We start from the raw sequence: 19,914 nt of genomic DNA, 5'->3' as shown, positions 1-19,914 counted from the left end.
GCTCAAACGTAATACAAGGCACATCATTAACATCAAATTTCAAGGCCACAGACAGAGACCATATTGCAAATTGCATGCTGTGTTGAGGATATTCCTCTTAGAAACAAAAGCAGACAAAATAGAGTTCTTGAGATTCAGTAACCTGGAGTTAAAAAAAAAAGTTTTTATTTTTATCATACAACAATATATAACAAATGAAAAGGAAGATCAAAGGAAGGATATACCACACCATTTACATTTTAAATCCAGAGCCTAACAGACAACTTGTAAATTCAATCTGACAGGAGTTTTACCATTTTGTCAGGGCCTCTCTCATCTTAATTTCCTTCAAAGCTACTCTTAATCATAATCTTGTTTGCCAAAAATCAATGGAAATTCATCATCTAGCTCTGACAAAACATGATGCTCACTGGCAATCGTCTTTAAGGATTGGTAGGCCTTGCACATAGACCATCTGTCCTTGGGCCGAGCAATGACACAATTACAAGCAATTTTTAGGAACTGGTAAATTTCCTCTTCGTGTCCCTTGCCACAGATAGCCTTGTCAACTGCGTCTTTGCTTCTACCAGAACTTGAGAGGTGATTTACCCAATCCACCAAGCTCCCCTTGAATCCTTCTTCAGCATTGCTGATGTCGAGAGGTTTTTGCCCTGTCACCAGCTCCAAAAGCACCACCCCAAATCCGTACACGTCTCCTTTGAGGGAAGCAACCATAGTGCTTGAGTACTCTGGTGCCACATAACCGAATTCTCCTAAATCACCATTAACATAACTGCTCTCATTAGAGTCTGAGCAAGTCATCTTTGCCAATCCAAAGTCCATAATCCGAGCATCATAATCTTCATCAACAAGAATCACATTGGAGCACATGTTCTGATGCAGGAATGGAGGCTGGCACCCATGATGAAGCCAAGCTAGACCCCTAGCAGCACCCAAACCAATCCTGAATCTTGTTGACCAATCCAGTGCATTACCGGACCCGTGGAGCAAAGAATGCAAAGTCCCATACGACATGTGCTTATAAACCAAAAGCTTCTCCTCCTCCACGACACAAAACCCCAAAAGGGGAGCCAGATTTGGATGCCTCATCTGCCCTAATCGATTCATCTCTGAACGAAACTGCTTCTCACCGAGCTTACAAGTAGTAAGACGCTTGAGTGCAAGAGCTGATCCATCAGGAAGAACAGCCTTGTAAGTAGTGCCCGTCCTAGTTGAAATGATGATATTGTCTGGACTAAAATTGTTTGTGGCAGCTATTAAATCAGCCAATTTAACCTTCGCTAGAGGCTTTTGAAACAAAGAAACTTGAACAAGCTTGTGAGACCTCAATCTCTGTGCCCAACTAGTATCATCACCTCTTCCAAAGCCATACCCTCCCTTTCTCTTCCTCTCAGAACACCTCAAATGATACCACCACCACACCCCAAATCCTAACAACAAAGAAAAGGCGGCACCGAAAACCCCGGCGTCAATTATAATGGCAAGAGTCTTCTTGCTTAACCCACCGCACTTTGATAAAGGCTTCCCACACAGTCCCTTATTCCCATCAAAACTCGCGGAATCAAGATTTGTAAAGAAGGAAGGAAATGTACCAGCAAGATCATTATTTTCCACAGAAAACTGCTTGAGCCTACCCAAACCAGAAAATTCAAAAGGAATAGATCCAGAGAGACGGTTGTTAGATAGTATCAACTTATTCAAATAAGTACAGTTTGCAAGATCAGGCGGTATAGGGCCAGAAAGATCATTGTTTGAGAGATCAAGAGTGACTAAGTAAGGCACCCAGGTACATATTTGAGCAGGAATCGTACCAGAGAGAGAATTAGATGAAAGATCCAAGTTTTGCAGGCTTTGACAATACCGTAATGATTCAAGAACTTGTCTTGACAGCTTCATGTCACGTAATTGGAGGTTGATTATCCTGTTCTCTCGATCATTCCAACATGAAACCCCGACAAAATTGCAGATGAATCCAACTGATGAGCTTGCAAAGTTCCATGTGGTCAGCTCCCCTTCTGGGTTATCAAGAGAGTTCTTTACACCTTGCAGGCACCTCACGTCATCTTCACCAAGAACATTAATGACACTAAATGCAACCAGAGTAACAATGATGATATTTAAAGCACAAATCTTGAATGAAACCTTCATGGAGTGAAGAAGAAGAAGAAGAAGAAGAAGATGTAATAATTTCCAAGAGTCTTTCTTTCTTTTCTTGATTTACTGAGGAAACATACTAAATTTATCTTGGATTGAAGCTTGCGTGTTTACAAGTTTAAGATGGTCTAAAGGAAAGGGAGGTATTGACTTTGATTTGATGTTAGTATTATATTATAAGTATTATCATGTGTGTGAGAGTATAATCCTACTCCTACTCCTGCAATTTCCTTCTTTATTTTTGTCGATGATGCTAGATGACGGGGGTGTGCTTGTTCCTTGGGAGTGAACTTTAATAAGAGATGTGACTGATGATTACAGCCTCTTTGACTAAACAGAGGAAATGTTCAACGGTTAAATTAAGAATTTATTTATTTATTTATAGTCAGCAGGTCCACAAAGGGTGGTTTCTAGTTGTAGTTGGAGACTGCACTAGACGATGTTACTTTTCATTTCCTAATAAGGCAATAAAAAAAGGTCATCTATGTTTACCCTGTATTTTTACCTATTTTTGTAGTTTTCTAACCCCTTGCTCTCTCTTTGTTTTTTTCCTCGTGGGGGAATGGCTTGCTATCTCGTTATTATCGTTATAAGATCTGGACTGAATATTAGAATTGATAAAATAAAATATATATAAAAAATATATATTATTTAATTTGTTAAAAACTTATTATCAACTGTTAATTATTTTATTTAAAAACTTGATTAAAATAATATTATTTTAAATTTTTTAAAAATAAAAGATTTTGATCAACCCGACCCTTCTAATTTTTTATCAGAGCTTTATCTCGATAAGGTTTTAAAACGATGCTTTTAAAATAATAAATTTTAGAAATAAATAAAAAGAATAATTAAATTGTTTCAAACATGTGAATATTATGTCCTTCGGAGAGTTTACTTTTAATAAAAAAATTTTTCTTTTTATCTCTCTCTTAAAAGTAGCATAATAAAAAGAAAAGGAAAAATAACATACTTCAAAACTTAATTAGGTAAATAAGACAATTTAGCAAGTCGCTAACTTATTTGGAAAAAAAAACAAAGATTGTTTCTTAAGGCTCTAAACTCTTTGCAAAAAAATAAAAATCAAATTAACAATTTATAATTTATAATTTATAATTCAACATGATTATAATTCTTATAACCTTTAATTTAATTTCAACTAAATTCATAATTAAACAAAATTAATTTTCATACCATTCAAGTATATAATTTAAATACATATAAAAATGAATTTATCTTGTAAACGGGCCTACATTAAAATTGTGCCAGTTTATGAATAAGCTTACCTCCTTAATTTTCTATGTATCTAGAATCGTTTAAGTTAAAAGTTATTTAAATAATGATTCAAGACTTCCACTTAATAAAAAAAAGAATCTAAAAATAAATAAGATATATTTATCAATTATACTTTATAAAATAAAAATTTCCTACACTTAACATATAAACATTACTTAAATATTTTACAAATTTTCATTTATACCCCGTTCATTTGAAACCAACCATTGTCTCTTGTCTGCCATGTATTTTTCCTGTCACATCTTGTGATATTTTGCTCGGAAATTTCTTAATAAGTTGGTAATATTATATTAGGAAGATGTTATTTCCTCATAATTATAGCTTCTTCAGTTGGCAAAAGGTTGATGTGAGTCAGTGAGTGGGTTTGGTGTGGTCAAATTAAACACCTTTGAGCTTAAGAAAGGTTAGGGAGGTTGAAGCTAACTAACCACATACTTAGTTGGATTTTCGGACATGACAGCAACACCTGCAAGAGATCTATATGTCTTTACTACAAGGGGCACCAGCCATTGAAGGTGCTGTGCCCAAAGACTTAGTGCTTTGCACTATTTTGATATCATAATTATATTATATGTACATGAAAGATCTATTTTAATTTAAATTAAAATTATTAGATAAAGTTTTAGAATATAATTTATATTATTTTTTAATATATTTTCTTTAAATAAAAGTTATTTAACTTTGAAACTTGTATCAAGTAAATAGAGATGATAAAATTCGAATTCATGACTGTTTAGTTATAAAGCTTTGATATTATATCAAAAAATAATTTCAATTTAAAATCTTAAATTATTATATAAAATCTAAAGATATAATTTATATTATTTTTTAATACTGCAAACCTCAAACCCGAATTCATAGTTTCCCTTGTTATTTAGCTTGTTATGATATTTCTTCAAGATTTGAATGATTCTTCGTATTGGTCGCCTTTTTGCTCAAAACACAGCAAATTGACTAAAATGTTCTGTCGAAAATGAAAATACTGCTTAAATTCTAAAGGTTAATGTTTAGATAATATTTACTTCATATTATTGGATCCCCGATTGAAGAGAAATGAGAGATTAAATGCTAGCAAGCTCCATTTTGACCATAAAAAACTACGAGTCTTTATGTTCTCTCCGCTGAAAGGGTTTTTGCTGATGGTAGTACCAATCTCTTGTGTAATCTACAAACGAAGATATAAATCCTATGACTATAGTTAACTTTTCAGTTTTTTATCTGGTTTCTTTAGCTTTTTAAAGTGAATTTAAATGATTGGTATTGTTTAGGAGTATGAATATGGTTGTTTTATAAAATATTTTTTGTGCTGATATAAATTAAAATAATATATTTTTTTAATTTTTAAAAATTATTTTTGAGATTAGCATATCGAAACCATAGTTTTAAAACCCGGACTGGCCCGGCGGGTCGACCCAGGACCCGGCCGACCCGGGCATGGGACCAGTCCGGGTGGAGGCCAAAACCCGCTTGGAAATTGGCCTGGCCAGACCCGGTCGACCCGGGACCCGACCGCAAACCCGTTGTTTTTTTTTGTTTTTGTTTTTTTTTTTTTCTAAAACGATGTCGTTTTGATTTTTAGAAAAAAATTAAAAAATAAATTTTGACCTCGCCGACCCGGTCGAGACCCTGTAACCTGGTCAAAACCCGGAACCCGGGCCTTTCTTAAAACTATGATCGAAACGATTTAAAACAAAAACAAAATAATTTTTTAACAAAAAAAATAATTTTTTTGGAAATAGAAATGTGGGTACAACTGTCTTTTCTAAATGTTATCAAAATCCAAGATTAAAATTGACTTAAAGAGATTTTTTATTACATATTTTTTGTAATTCGTCATAGTCAACTAATGGCAAAATAATTTGATTATATTTACTAATATTGTCAAAAACAGAAGCTAAATTCTTATGTTCCATAAATTAGAACTCACTCTCTATGTTTTGTAACATAATTCCACTTAACATCCTATTGCTTAAGAACATTAGCACATTTCGTCTTCATCCAAACAATTTTTACTTTTATTTTGCATAAACAAAAATTCATGAAATAAGAACTTCTAAAACCTAATAAAGACATGAAACTGTCTAATCAATTCGTAAAAGTCAAGGTTCGAATATAGCGTTGTTCAGTGACTTCAAACCTAAAAAAAAAAAAATTACAAAAAGCTTATGGTATTTAACTAAGCACTCTTAGTTTTTTTTAATAATAAATTAACGAAATTCATTCCTAATAGTATAAATCCCACCTTTGGAGAGGACAATAAACCCAGATTTAGAGAGGGAGGGAGGGATTTTCTTGTGAAATTGACTGACCAGAGAAAATATCAACTCAATTTTTGAATAAATTTGTGGAATGACTGCATATCAAATTGATGGAGCTGAGAATAATCTTCTCTTGTTTTATGGTCGACCTTCACTTTCAATTTCTGTTCAATGGATCTATCTATAGTCAGTCTCAAACTTCTATTACACATGTGTTATTCACTCAGAAAGAAGCCAGGCAACTATCTATGCTTGTGTTTTTTTAAAAAAAAAAACAAAAAAAACAAATTTTAATTTTTTTTGCTTTAAATTATTTTTTTTTGTTTTTAAGATAATTTTAATAAACTGATTAAAAAATAATTTTTAAAAAATAAAAAAAAATATTATTTTAATATGTTTCAATAAAAATACTCACTGTACATAAAAAAAAATATATTTGTTTATGACGACACATAAGAAATTAATGACTAATGATGCATTCAACGCAAGAGATTTCCAGACCATTTCATATATAGTTATATGAGAAAGGTTGTTAGGTTTGAAAATTGTAACACACTGCCTTTTTTATATATATATTTTAAAAGTAATTTTAAAATAATTTATTTTTTTTTTATTTTAAATTAATATTTTTTTGATATTTTTAAATTATTTTAATACGCTGATTTTTTTAATATTTTCAATGCATTACATTTTAATGTTGATGTAAAAAATTATTTTAAAACAATACAAAAAAAATATTATTTTAATATATTTTTAATTAAAAAACACTTTAAAAAACAATTACAGTGAGGTTCAAAATCAAAATTGCAACAGTGGTAAACAAGTAGCTGATTGGTAATCTCCACATCTCATGCGATGCAAGCAGCCCTTTTCTATGGTTTCTTGAAAAAGTATTCTCTCAATAATCACCAAAGAATGGCACAAGACATTTGAATTCAGAGCCACATCCTTCTCCTGGCTGAGCTCGATGAACAGTTAGTTTCATTACCACCAACATTTCCCAGAAAAAGAAACCAGGTGCATACTCTAATATTGACTCAACATGAAAGCAGAAGTTTATTTGGAACCCTGAAAGAGACGTAAAAATGTTGGCATAAATCAGAGTGCACTTCCAGCTACGCAGCTATTCTTAATAGAGCGAGAGTTCTCTTTAGCAAGTTTATTGTTATTCCACCACTTAAGGACAATACCATGCAAGTCAATTTCGAATATGATCAGCATTAGAAAACTCCTACATAACTTTGTTTCTTTTCTTCCATCCTGCCCTAATTACTCATATATGTGTGTGTGTGTGTGTGTGTATGATCAGGTATTGGTCTTGAATTTATTATTTTGGGACCATAGAAAAAAACCCACCATTTTCAGGCCAGTATCATTTAGGCAAAACATGTATATGCAGTGTCCTCAGCCATAAACATTAGTAGAAATTAGTCTCATATTTCAATTTCCCTGCACATAACTAAGATCATTCACTAAAATTTACATGCTTTCAGTTCCCATTGACTGAGATATGAAATCGTCGTGAATATGGAATCACGGAATGACAAAGGCAGCATGTTATCCTAAAACGGAAAACAAAAGGAGTCATGACATGTGGGGCATGTTTAAGAAGATACAGATAATGTTTAAGAGAAACCAACCTTACGAGCGGCTTGAGCTAATGTCCCTAGATGACTCATTTATCAGGCTAGATTTATGCGGCTCTGGTTAATCTTCTGGCTTTTCATCTGCTTTCCTTTTTAATTTGTTCTTCTCGCCAGAAGCGTTGTTATCAGAGCTGCTCACAGCTTCCTTCTTGTGCTTCCTCTGAAAGGTGTATTTAAGAAGCCTATTGTCTGATTGACTAGGAAACACACTAGATTCCAAGGATGATTTGGCAACTTTTATATCAGAGGGCACCAGCGGTACACTAACAGTAATTTCTTCGGATGTTTTGGCATCTTTCAAATTAGAAAATACAATTGGTACATTGATCATCTGAGCATTTGATTCATAACTTGGAACTATAGGACTCTGGTTAGAATCGAGTTCTTCTTTTGCCAATTCATCTACAAACTCCATGTCCTTGTCTGCATCAGTGTCATCAACGGACCCACAGAGTGCCTTTACACTTACTTCAACATTTGTAGAGCCACATATTGAATCCAAACCACCTCTAATTGGTGTTAAAACAGGACCCAAGCTAGGTAGTGGCTTCAGCTTGACATCATTTTCAGTTATCTTTGACTGGTCTTCGTCAGATTTAACACTACCATGGAGCAAAAATGAGTAATTCTTGCAAGGAGTGAGAACAAAAGGTTTTTGACAAAATTCTGAGTGTTGAACCGAAGGGGACGGGGACGAGGACGAGGAAGAGCCAGAAGTTGTAATTCGTTCTGTTCTTGGTCTTTTCCCTTCAGGAACAATCATTTCAGCAGCAAGGCAGTCATTTGTTTCCAGCAATTCTTCTTCCAGCTCAATGGGATTCTTCTTCATATCCTGATTGCTAGGCTTGACAGGGGGCAAGGTACACAAATGTTGATCAGATTTAACAGTGCCATTTACTGAGTTTGTCTTATGACGAGAAACAATAGAAGGTGGTTGATAAGGTTTTATGACAATGGGACAAGACTTGCGCTTAGCTTTGGCTTTTGCAAACCTCCCCCTTTTCTGTCTTGATGAGCAAACCTTGACATGGTTTCTTACTTCTTCCCCTGAAAAGTTCATTTTCCCCACGTTCTTAGTCTTAGGAGAAGTTTCAGTACATTTACCTTCATCCCCATTACTTGCTTTGACAACAACCTCATTCTTTATGAGTGATTGCTGCTCCACTCCTACATCTGAAGGAGGCAATTTGCTAGCAAACGCATTTCCTTCAGATGCACGAATTCTCTGCGTACAACCATTTCTATACAACGCCGGCTCCTTGTCTGTCATACTAATGGAGGCTAAGTCTGCATTACGTGAAGAATAGTTCTCCAAAGGTGAAACACTCAATTGCTGATCTTCTGTGTTGCAGCACTTGTTGAAATTTCTCTGATCCAGTAGTGTACTCTTTACATTAGAAGTTGCCACAGTTTGAGGCGGCAAATTAGAAAGAGAGAGTACAATGGGCTCAGATGTTAAATGTTGGTGAGAAGATTCACTTTCCTTCACAGCTTCTACATTCGAAGGTTGGACTTTGCTGTTCCTTACCTTCTCTAGCTCATCACGTACCCATCTCAACTCTGCTCTAAGATCTATTATGACACCCTCTGCCTCCTGGAGCTGCGCCTCAAGCTCATCAATCTTACTCTGTTGGCTTGCGGATGTTATCTCTGCTTCAATTGCCTGCAAGGAAAGAAAAATGAGACGGTGATGCATTGATGCTTGCAAGATGAAAGGGAACTTATATAAGAGTAACGGGAGCACTCGGTATCAGCTGTCCAAGTAACAAGGTAACAAGGAAAGCCACACAACAAATTCTGAGCAAAATGTAGTGGAGCTGCTCATTAGAACTCGAGCAGGCAAGTAGCATAAAAAACAAATGTAATATCTTCCACACATCAAAATACCTTTAAATTCTATATATATATATATATATATATATATATATATATATATATATATATATATATATATATATATTAAATGAGCACCCATGATTATCGAGAAATGGAAAAATGAAAAACCATTTCTTTACAACCCTTCTAATATATGATAAAATCAAAGCTTCCATGTAAAGTAAAAGGTGGCGCGCGACACCAGGAGCAAGAAATGAGATGAAAAATAAGGTTACTTTGGCATCGATCATTTGTTTTAAGCGAAGAAGTAATCGAAGCGCCTCGTCTTTTGAACTGCAGAGATCGTGGTGATAGCGAAGGCCTTTTCGCTCCGACTCCATTACTCTGCTTGCTGCCTCTTTTGCTGTATTCAATATTATATCTGCATATGCTTTTTTCAACGCCACCAGTTTCTACAAAGACAGCCAGACTATTTTATTTTTATTTTTTCTTTGTTTTCAATTAAAATCAAAACCAAGAATGAGATGATCAAATTTAAAATTAAAGTAAAATATTAAACAAATTAACATGTGCTAGTACTGAGGATGAGGGCCGTTTAGCAATTTCACCTCTGATTCTGCCATGGCGAGGAAGGTTTCTTCTCTCCTTCTCCTTGCTTCTCCTCCTCTGGTTGAAAAAAGAGTGGGTTTTAGGTTTACCAGCTGACGGATACCTTGATATTACTTGATTACCCCTGCTTTTGAATTTGAATTACGTGAACGTAGAATCTGTTACTCGTTTTTGGACCCCTTTCCATTTTTGCTGCAAGACGAATGCTGGTGTCTATAATGTTTATCGGTTTACAGGCGAGCAACTGACTATGGGACCCACCTCAAAACCTTTTTTTATTATATTTACTGACGGTGTTTTTTTTTTTTAGTGGGTTAATTATAACTCAAGAACTCTCATTTATCAAAACAAACTAATTAATTAGTTTTTTATAATTTTAAAAAAATGTATAATTAATCTTATATTTATTTTGATGTTTTTTTGACCATTTCATGTTTTCTAATTATTTTTTTTATTTTAAAAAATAAAAATGAAAAAAAACAACTAGATAATCATTTTACTTATAAATTGATAATATGCAAATTTGAGATAATATTCTCTCTATTGTTTTTCTACTTGATAGAATATATACCCATAAATTTACAATTTAAGGCAAATGTTGGAGGCTTAATCTAATATAGATGGATGTATCCATTCAAGAGGTTAGGGATTACACATGCATCGTAATTAAAATTTTATTGTCTTTCTTTTTATATTTCAAAACATTCATTTAATTCCATGTAGGTACTTATTCAACCTTAAGAGAAAAGTTAAAAACAAGGCGCATGTTGAGGCTTTGATATGTGAGGCCTATATTATTGAAGAGATTTTAATATTTATCTTGTACTATTTTGAGCCTCGATTGAGAACAAGAATCAATCGCGTTTCAAGACATCACAGTGATGGAGAAGTGCCTTCATGTGGTAATTTGTCAATATTCTCTCATTCTGGATAACCCGTACCAAAAAACATTGTAAAGGAAAGATATTTGTTAGAAATAAAATTTAGACAAGCACATTTTATTTTTGAACAATTTATCTCTTATAATATCATAAATTGATACATTGTTAAATTTCTCGTATGCAACATTATCAATATTTACTATTCCAAAACTCATAGTTGACTGAATCTCAAATCTTTCTATTACAAGATAAATAATTTTTCACGAGGTTCATAACACATGTAAGTATTGTTTAATTATTCTTATCTCTCGCGATATTTAATTTCATTACACATTTCTCATTAACTGTCCATGGTTGTACATTTCACATTTAATTTAATTATTCTCATTAATTGTTTTTCTAGGATACATATAACGGCGGATTGAATAAAAGATATAAGGATGATCCTTCGACTCATCTCAATCTAGATTTGTGGTTGGAGGTAGGTTCATCCAGTGGATTTGATAGAAATCAAGTGTACAAACTCTCTAACACTATGACCAGGAACTTGAAGACGACCCCCTTAATGTTTTGACCGTTGGAAGCTTGTAGGCTTGAATGTTCCATTTTAGTGAAAAATATGAATGACTCACTATTGATTATGAATAACTCCGCCGATTAGTAATGAAAATTAGATCATAAATGGGTGGTACATGTGCACCCTTTAATTGCCCTATGGTCCTAGCAATAACCAGCCTCCTCCTTCTCCTCCCCAAAGCCGTTTCTATTTTAGATTTTATGTATTTAAATATATAAATATTTAAATTTATAATAAATATTTGATTTTTATATTATTTTAATTATTAGTGATTGCGACCAACAATCAGGATTTATATAAATATTTAAAAAATTGGTGATTGCGACCAGCAATCAGGATTTATACCTTGAAACAATACCCAAAACTCAGCTCGCAACAATAACAAAAACTTCCTTTGATTGTATCCTACAAGATGTTTCTCTCATAATGATTTATACCTTGAAAACCAACCTCACTAATTGCCGGCAGCTACATTTATGGGTGAGGGCGACCGATGCTTGTGCCTGGAGGGTGAGCGTCTGGTCGCTAGGAATGTCTTAAATACAACACCAATAATGAACCAGCGAACTTGGAGGAACTTGTCGTCTCAAAAATGGTGCTTTCACTCCTCACACCGTTTGATGATTGGTGAAACACTAATGGTTTTAAGTTTTGTGTAGAATTTCTCTTCCATCCATCCATCCGGACCTCCAATTCACGCCTTTAAGTGGCCTTTTGCATTGATTTCATTACATTTGTAATTAGGATTACTCATTAATGTAGTACTCTAGGGTTTGGTGGTGATGTGATGCGCAACGTTTCACGTAAACATGAGCAGCCGGATGGTATTTTGATACCAATTATTTCTTAAAATATTTTACGTAGAAATGCATCGAAATTATATTTTATATTTTGTAATAAATTGAGAACTATTAAATAATTAAAAAAATATAAATAATAAAAAAATTATAGATTAAAATATTTAATAGCAAAACAAAATATTTATCCGATGGTGTTTGTTAAATTTATTTATTAAAATATTTTTAATAAATAAGAAGAGATTAAGATATTTAATATATTAATTTCTATTTTTTACATAGGAGAGAAAAAATAAAAGAAAATTATGTGACTTGAACATTTTTTTTTACATCAATTTTTTTTGTTCGACCCACAACATAGTATGGGCTAGTAAACTAGTAAATATTACATTTACCAATCCCTATTTTTTACATAAGAGAAAGAAAGTCACACAAAAAAATAGTAAAAAGAGAGAAAATCATCAGTTTGACCACTTGTAGATAACAAAACTTGTCGTTCTTAATGTCAACAAGTTTTATTTGATAAGAAAAATTTGATGGTGGTGGATTTTTTTTCCTCTAAACATCCCTCAATGTTTTAATTATGTTTGTTGATTTTGATTTTTTTAGGTGTTTTGGGATGTTTTAAGATTGGCAGTGGTTTTAGAAGGCTTTTATAGTATTTTTAAGATATTTCAAGGTTAAATTAGATTGAAAAAAGGATTTCAACATGAAGACCTCTCCTCTTGTTTTTTTGGTCACCATATCATTTAATTGATTTTTATATTACAATAACTAATAAAATAGTTTCAGCTTGAATTATAAATAACTCTTATTTCTGTATTATTTAACGAATAATTAATTTAATTTTGTTTCTATAGGTGTGTAGGGCTTGACTTTTTTCTTCTTTTAATTTCAGCTTTAAATATTGAGTTTTGATTTTTTTTTAATTTTATTATTTAATATTTAATATTTGTTTGATTTTAAAATTGATTTTTCTATATATATATATATATATATATCACTAAATTAAAAAAAAAAAATTAAACCTAGAAAAGTATTCAGATCATAAGTAAAGCAAGTTATCCTAAATTAACTAGAATCAATCTAACATATAAAGGTGATTTTAATATATTTTTTTTTTTCTGATAGTATAATAAACTATCCTTAACATGTAACTTTTTTTTTTTTACAACAAACACACTCACAAGCGATTTACTGTACTTTTTCTGTACTTGCAACGTCCAAGTTGTAACGGTCATGCTAGGCTTTACATAAACCATCCTTAATAACGATCCCATTATATTTTTTGACGAGGAAGTTTTATAAACTTGTCATGTAAAAATCCACGAGACATATGTGACCACCACCACCACCTACCACTGCTCTAATAATGAATGCAAATGATAGAAGCTTGTGAGGCCTATATTGTTTTGTGGCTGAATTATACCATCGATCACCATGAGAGGAGTTTCTTCCCAGACCGAACCTTGACTTTCACATGATACATACATTGTCCAATTTCACTCTCGTTTCCTGGGATTGTCCGTTGAAATAAATTTAAATGGTTCCTAAGTTTGTTTCAATATCGGTACGAGGCGATTAAAACTATGGTTCCTTGCCGTGAAACCTACGTTTTTTATTGACACTACTAATGAATTAATCTAGCTAGCAACCACGTAAGAGCTTCCGAATGAAGAGAAGGCACGACAAAGAGTTGCAGAAAGCACATCCACTTCCCCTTCCTCTTGTATTCGCGGCATGGCCTTGACCTTTGATGATCTGAGCTATGGACATTGAGAACCGGAAGTCAAAAACTAGAACAATTCGCGAGTGGTTTAAGAGAAAGAACAGGAGAGCCGACGCGTATCAACGGAATGAAGTTTCAGGTCAATTACATCCCCCCCTCCTCTCTATTTTTCAATTTCTTTTTAAATAATGTTTACTATATTTTGTTGCAGATGACAGTGAGGACGATAGCCTGGATGATGACCTCGTTAGATCGTTGGAGATAGATCCATGCATCTTTACCAATGAATTGAGGTAATTGATGTTTTTATAAACGTTGTTCTGGAAGAAGAAACACCCAAGAAAACCTGCTTCAGATTCCATCTCACAAATGTGTATGTTATGCTTTTCAGAATCTTTGTGGGTACCTGGAATGTCGCCGGAAGATCTCCCGTTGGAAGCTTAGCCGTAGATGTGAATGAATGGCTAAATCTCAAGGATGCGGCTGACATGTATGTTCTAGGGTAGGTAATACTTTGAAGGTTAATTACTCGTTAAATCTCGAGGATGCATCTGACAACGGGAGCTTCTCTTGCTACGTGCAGGTTTCAAGAGATTGTGCCTTTGAAAACCAAAAACGTGATAGGAGTAGAAGACCCAACTGAAGCAACAAACTGGAACTTGCTCATCGGAAAAACTCTGAACGACAAGTATGGATGCCCCTGGTTGACCCCCATGTTGAATCCAATCTCAAGTGAAAACTATCATTTTGCTAAGTTCCCCGGTCTCGGAAAGAGGGCAAGTTTTAGCGGCCATTCTGGATTTACAGGGCCGGAGCTATCAAAGGCACAGCATGAAGGGGAGGCATATGGGGGCAGCGAATATAAGCTAATGGCAAGCAAGAAGATGGTCGGAGTGTTTATAAGTGTATGGATGAAGAAGGAATTTCTCACGAAGTACTGCATTTCAGATGTTAAGGTTTCTTCCGTGGCTTGTGGCATCATGGGGTACTTGGGGAATAAAGGTTCAGTTTCAGTTAGTATGTCTATTGAAGGAACCAGCTTTTGCTTCATTGCTGCTCACTTGGCTTCCGGCGAGAAGAGAGGTGATGAAGGCAGGAGGAATCACCAAGTCTCGGAGATTTTCAGACGAACTTCATTCCCCCGTTCTTCTGAAGATGATGACAATCCTCATCCTATCACCATCATAGGACACGAGTAAGTGGTCCTCAAACTATCTATTTACACAAGTTGGAATAGCAATACTAGCAACATGATTCTTAAATGGTAACCAACAATTTAGACTGTAGGGGAAAAATTTTCATGGACTCGCTTGCTTTCATGCTGCCAAGCCATTACAGATCTCAGACCAAGCAAGATTCAATTTATCAACAAGATCCCACCAAGTCTAATAATCTCACATAGTGAAATTTCTGAAAAAATCATCCCTAGTATATCCAATTTCGAGCATCCGGTTAAAATTCCATGGAATTCTAGCGTTTGGTTATGTTCAACTTCCTAAATCCAAACCAGAATCAAAATCTATAGGATGTGAAAGTTGCCCAAAGTAATGTATGTAAGAGAACGGCAGGTATGAACCTAAATGTCGTTTATTTGAATAAAAGTTGATTACTATATATGCAAGGTTCATCTGAACAAAATAAAATGCCATATTAAGCAGTCGTATATTCTGGTTTGGAGATCTCAACTATCGGCTGTACCAAGATAACATTTTGGCCAAGGAATTCATAAAGAAGCAAGATTGGAAAGCATTGCAGGAATTTGATCAGCTCCGAAAGGAACTGGAAGATGGAGGAGTGTTCAAAGGTTGGAGAGAAGGGAACATAGAATTCGCACCAACATACAAATACTCCTCGGCAAATTGCAATCGGTACACAGCTGGCCTGCCAGGCAGATCAGGAGAGAAGCAAAGAACTCCAGCATGGTACGTCAGTGAACCACAGTTGTGTTGAATTGTTATTTACCGTATGTAGCCATCACAAGGCCAATATGAGTCCTCTGGCCTAGAGGGAACTAACCTTGCACTGTACATCATACAAATTACCTTCAACTAAAATAACGCCTGAATCTGGCGACAGGTGTGACAGAATACTGTGGTATGGAAAAGGAGTGAGGCAACTTTCCTATTTTCGAAGTGAAAGCAAGTTCTCTGACCACCGGCCAGTTTCTGCACTCTTTTCTATACCAATAGAAGTCATGAAGGTTACCAATCCGAGAAAGGTTTTTCCTACAGGCACCTTTCTGCCCATGCCTTCCGGGAAACTGGTAAGTTCTGGCTGTGTTGTTTAAGGCAAAATTCTGATGGAATTTATATGTGAAAATGAAACAAGTTCGTTGCCATAGGTCATCAACTCATATCAATGATACTAATGCCAATATAATTTTCATTTCAGGAGCCAATCGATAGCAAAGGTGGGGCCAGATCTACCTTGCTATCACTGATTTCCAAGGAATCAGTAAAGGGCATAGGATCATTGCCATAAAAAATGCATATACAATAGCAAAAACAGAGGAAGTGCAATTTTAGGCAATGCTCTGGCCTTTTCGCTTGCTATGTTGCCACAGCTGGCTTTCTAGAGAAGCATCATTTTAAGTAATTTTGACTTTTGTTCTTTAGAAAAGAAAATTTTCACTTTGTAGGGTTTCAAAGTGCAATTTTAAGTTAGATTGATGTAAAGTGAAAGTTGATTAATAACTACATGATTTGTTTCCTTCAATGGTGTAAGAATAGTTAACCAGAAACAGAGAAACTGTAATGGTTTGGCCATTTTGACTGACAAATTGAAATATAGCAGGTTACACACTGAGAAGGACCAGCATGAAATTTTAAAAGCAAAAAACAGTCGAGAACACTTTTCCACCTGGTAGGCCATCAGGCGTCTTCAATAGAACATAGAGCAATAGTTATAAAAATAGTTGTTTTACTCTACTACCAGAATGTTCATTCAAATCTATGATATCGCATTCTTATTTATTCATTTAACTTGAAAGGAAAACACAGCATATAGATCAATATGTTCTGTGAACTTTCCTGCAACAAGAGGAAAGTATTATGAAGGATATCCTATATGATAGGTCATACAGTTTGAGATGGGAAAAGATGTTAGGAGATATGAAGAAGAAAAATCTATAACTTCTGGTTATAGATTACCTTCACACAGCATCCCCTCTGCAGCTTATCTGAAATACCAACACTTGTAGTTTTTTTTCCTCTTTTGAGAAAACAGTTCTTTTTCTCAAATTTAATAATTCTAGTATCCATGTTTCCTCCTAAACATACTCAAATCTTTGCATTCCCATTTTCTAACATATGCAATGGCGTTAAACCTTGAAATGCATGAGCTCTTGAATTTTTTTTTCCTGCCTTCTTGCCTTTGTTCTTTTTTTGTTTAAAACAATGATCGTGAGATACAGTACAAAAACGAAGTTTTCCATGACAATGTTTGGAATTAATGCATATCCTCAAGCTTCAAGGCCAAGCCTAAAGAATTATGCATCCAAGGAATGAAACAGTTCAAGGACTTGCAGAGAGATTGGTTTAAACTCAAACATTACCAGGAAGATAAGCTAACAAGCTTCTAAAAGCTCATAAAAGTTTGTGGGTAATTCAGATGGAATGTGGCTGAGTCATAAAAATTAATGGCATATACAATTATGAAAAGGGGAATTCATATGTGTATATATTGCCAGTCCTTTACATATCTATACATAGCCAAAAAGAAAAAAGAAAAAAAAAGCTCAAGCATATCTATAACAAAGAAAAACTTCTTGTCATTACTTCAGATTCAAAAGAGTTGAAAGAAAAACTTGGAGGTAGTGACATATATGAAATTTACACCAACCACTATAATTTCTGCCATAAAAAAGAGAAGAACTTGTAGATGAGCTCTTTAATTTAGTATATTTATTTTCTCCCCTTCCTTGCAATTCTGAAACTAGGTCAAATCAATTAACAAATCATACGCATTCCCACAGCAATTCATCTTCCAAGAAGAAAACATCTCCAAAATCATGAAGTTAATCAAAGAAGAGTGCAATTGTGTATCAGACAGGGGCTACACAAATTCCCAGTTAAAGTTACATAGGTCCTAGTAAGTGAGACTAACCTTATCTTAGCATTAAGATCAAACATCTGGCGAATAAACTCATCTCTGCACAAACAACAAAAACATGTTACCAAAACGACATCAATTAATACTACTTGAATCGATTTCAATGAAGCAAACAATCATATGCTCGGATGTAATGGAATGGCAAGTAAAATAAACAGCAATCTTTACGGTGAAGCTCCTTCTTCATTCTTCATACCGCCCAAGCACAATGACCCATGCAATGAGGTTCAGAACAAGAATTACAAACAGGAAAAAAAAGATCAAAAAATGCAAGTCGTCTCACTTCATCCAAATGAAGAGAGAGAAAGAGAGAGAGAGAATCATACTACCTTCAGACCCTCTACTTGGGATCCAACCGAGGATATCTCATCTTGAATAATGGAGATTCTTGCCTGAAAGCATATAAGACGTTCATAATGCAATAGAAAAACCTAATCAAATAGAAGTAAAGCAAATAAATAAAACAAACCACAAGGGTTTGAATAGAAGCTTCATTTAAAGCCAATTGAAGTTCGTAGCCTTCAAGTTCTTGCTCAGTAGTTTCTTTGATACACTTCACCTCTTCCATCTCTCCATTTGCCACATCTACTTCACATCCAAGCTCTTGTATTCGCTTCTCTAGCCCAATCACTCTTCTCTCTACAAAATTTACAACACCCGATACAAATTTGAAAACAAAAAATAATAATAATAAACCTAATAAAATAAAACATTCAATATTTGGCTCTCGATCAATAAACTTTCTACTATTTTCCAGCATTTTCTCGGGAAACGGCCTCTGTTTAGTTACTGACAATGTGAGAAACCAAGAATTGACACTCTGGTTATTTATCGCTTTCAAACAGTTCCCAAGGCGAGGTTTTGATAAGAGATTTTAATATTTGGTTCGCTTCATTTTCTAGGGAACCAAACTAGGAAAAGAACAAGTGCGGAGGCACTTACCTTCCTGTGATTTCTCGGTAGCAAACTCGCGGATTAGTGTTAGGAGTTGCCTCTGTGGATCGGTGGCCACCATCTTCGGTTTCGCGCTCTCCGTCTACAAAATTCTACTTGTAATGCATTAATAGTTCATAATTTACAATTCAAATAATAATAATAATAATAATAATAATCTTTACTTTCATATTTTGTAATAAAATGTATGAAAACACTTCAATAAAATATTATTTTCTATAATTAAATCCCTATAAATTAATATATCTGGATCATAAAAAATTATGTAATCGATAAACTAATATTTTGCATTAATTAATAAAAGATTAATTTATCAAGGTATTCTTTTTTTTTTTCAAAATATTAAAGTTAATACATTTATTATGTATTATGATTGTAATGACCCATTTTTTACGCTCAAAATTCTAAATGTTTTCGAAGATTATATTTTCAATCAAACTTAATTTGTATATATATTTAATTTAATCATATGATAATAAAAAGAATTTAGAGAGTGAATTGAGAATGGACAACAAAAGACTAAGATGATTATTGACTAAAAATAATAAAGAAAAAATATAAAAAAAAAAAGAAGAAGAATAAATTAGAGGATCAATCAAAATTAGAATATAATTGAAAAAAATCTTATACATTTAGAAGAGGAAATTCATTAATTAAGAATTCATGATCAAGAATAATTGCCTAATATTATTTTTTTTTTAATTTAGTTTTTCTTATTTTATAAAGGATTCCAAATAATATAAATAAAAGGTATCACATAAAAGACACACACATATAATATTTAGTTAGTGTCCACAAAAGAAATGGAGATAGTAGAGGAGAGAATACAAGACAAAAAGGAATCAAAGATAAAATTATATTTAGTAGTGGTATACAAGATAAAATAATTATTTTTATATCATGTTTAGTTATAATGAATAAGACAAGATAATATATAAAAAAGTTTTATTTTATTCTTAATATGTATTACTGTCAAACATATATATTTTAAAAAATAACTAGATATATATATTTTTTTACTTTAGTTTATATTGAGTATTGAAATTAATAATATTTTAATAACTCTA

The 19,914-nt window shown here is 33.6% G+C and overlaps 4 protein-coding genes across 12 annotated transcripts; 1 reads left to right on the top strand and 3 right to left on the bottom strand.

Moving 5' to 3' along the window:
- Window positions 1-148: 148 nt before the first annotated feature.
- On the bottom strand, window positions 149-2,412 carry LOC118058261 (inactive LRR receptor-like serine/threonine-protein kinase BIR2). Its single transcript, XM_035070971.2, has one exon. The coding sequence runs from the start codon at window positions 2,146-2,148 to the stop codon at window positions 340-342; it is 1,809 nt and encodes a 602-aa protein (XP_034926862.1). The 5' UTR covers window positions 2,149-2,412; the 3' UTR covers window positions 149-339.
- Window positions 2,413-6,488: 4,076 nt separating this feature from the next.
- On the bottom strand, window positions 6,489-10,010 carry LOC118058262 (uncharacterized). Of its 5 annotated transcripts, none has more exons than XR_004689133.2 (4): window positions 9,799-10,010; window positions 9,466-9,642; window positions 7,349-9,017; window positions 6,489-6,776 (listed from the first exon to the last, which is right to left on the bottom strand). XR_004689133.2 is itself a non-coding variant. In XM_035070973.2 (3 exons), the coding sequence occupies exons 2-3, from the start codon at window positions 9,568-9,570 to the stop codon at window positions 7,416-7,418; spliced, it is 1,707 nt and encodes a 568-aa protein (XP_034926864.1). In that variant the 5' UTR covers window positions 9,571-9,659; window positions 9,799-10,010; the 3' UTR covers window positions 7,126-7,415. The 5 variants fall into 5 exon arrangements, 3 of the variants coding, with proteins under 3 accessions (XP_034926864.1, XP_034926863.1, XP_034926865.1); XR_004689132.2 differs by lacking the exon at window positions 6,489-6,776 and adding an exon at window positions 7,126-7,270; XM_035070973.2 differs by lacking the exon at window positions 6,489-6,776 and having other exon boundaries at window positions 7,126-9,017; window positions 9,466-9,659.
- Window positions 10,011-13,784: 3,774 nt separating this feature from the next.
- On the top strand, window positions 13,785-16,498 carry LOC118058263 (type I inositol polyphosphate 5-phosphatase 8). Of its 2 annotated transcripts, none has more exons than XM_035070976.2 (7): window positions 13,785-13,922; window positions 13,995-14,076; window positions 14,175-14,273; window positions 14,367-14,978; window positions 15,442-15,705; window positions 15,860-16,046; window positions 16,175-16,498. In XM_035070976.2, exons 1-7 carry the CDS (start codon window positions 13,823-13,825, stop codon window positions 16,262-16,264), a joined length of 1,434 nt encoding a protein of 477 aa, XP_034926867.1. In that variant the 5' UTR covers window positions 13,785-13,822; the 3' UTR covers window positions 16,265-16,498. The 2 variants fall into 2 exon arrangements, with proteins under 2 accessions (XP_034926867.1, XP_034926866.1); XM_035070975.2 differs by having other exon boundaries at window positions 14,175-14,285.
- Window positions 14,824-18,968, bottom strand: LOC118058264 (uncharacterized). Of its 4 annotated transcripts, none has more exons than XM_035070978.2 (6): window positions 18,836-18,968; window positions 18,363-18,532; window positions 18,223-18,285; window positions 18,062-18,081; window positions 17,888-17,932; window positions 14,824-14,956 (listed from the first exon to the last, which is right to left on the bottom strand). In XM_035070978.2, exons 1-6 carry the CDS (start codon window positions 18,906-18,908, stop codon window positions 14,917-14,919), a joined length of 411 nt encoding a protein of 136 aa, XP_034926869.1. In that variant the 5' UTR covers window positions 18,909-18,968; the 3' UTR covers window positions 14,824-14,916. The 4 variants fall into 4 exon arrangements, with proteins under 4 accessions (XP_034926869.1, XP_073261736.1, XP_034926868.1 ...); XM_073405635.1 differs by lacking the exon at window positions 14,824-14,956 and adding an exon at window positions 16,526-17,710; XM_035070977.2 differs by lacking the exon at window positions 14,824-14,956 and having other exon boundaries at window positions 17,794-17,932.
- Window positions 18,969-19,914: the final 946 nt, after the last annotated feature.

This window comes from Populus alba, chromosome 17 (assembly GCF_005239225.2).
Source record: "Populus alba chromosome 17, ASM523922v2, whole genome shotgun sequence".
Lineage (NCBI taxonomy): Eukaryota > Viridiplantae > Streptophyta > Magnoliopsida > Malpighiales > Salicaceae > Populus > Populus alba.
Note: the sequence above shows the minus strand (reverse complement) of the source record. Positions and strands in the feature narration are given on the sequence as shown.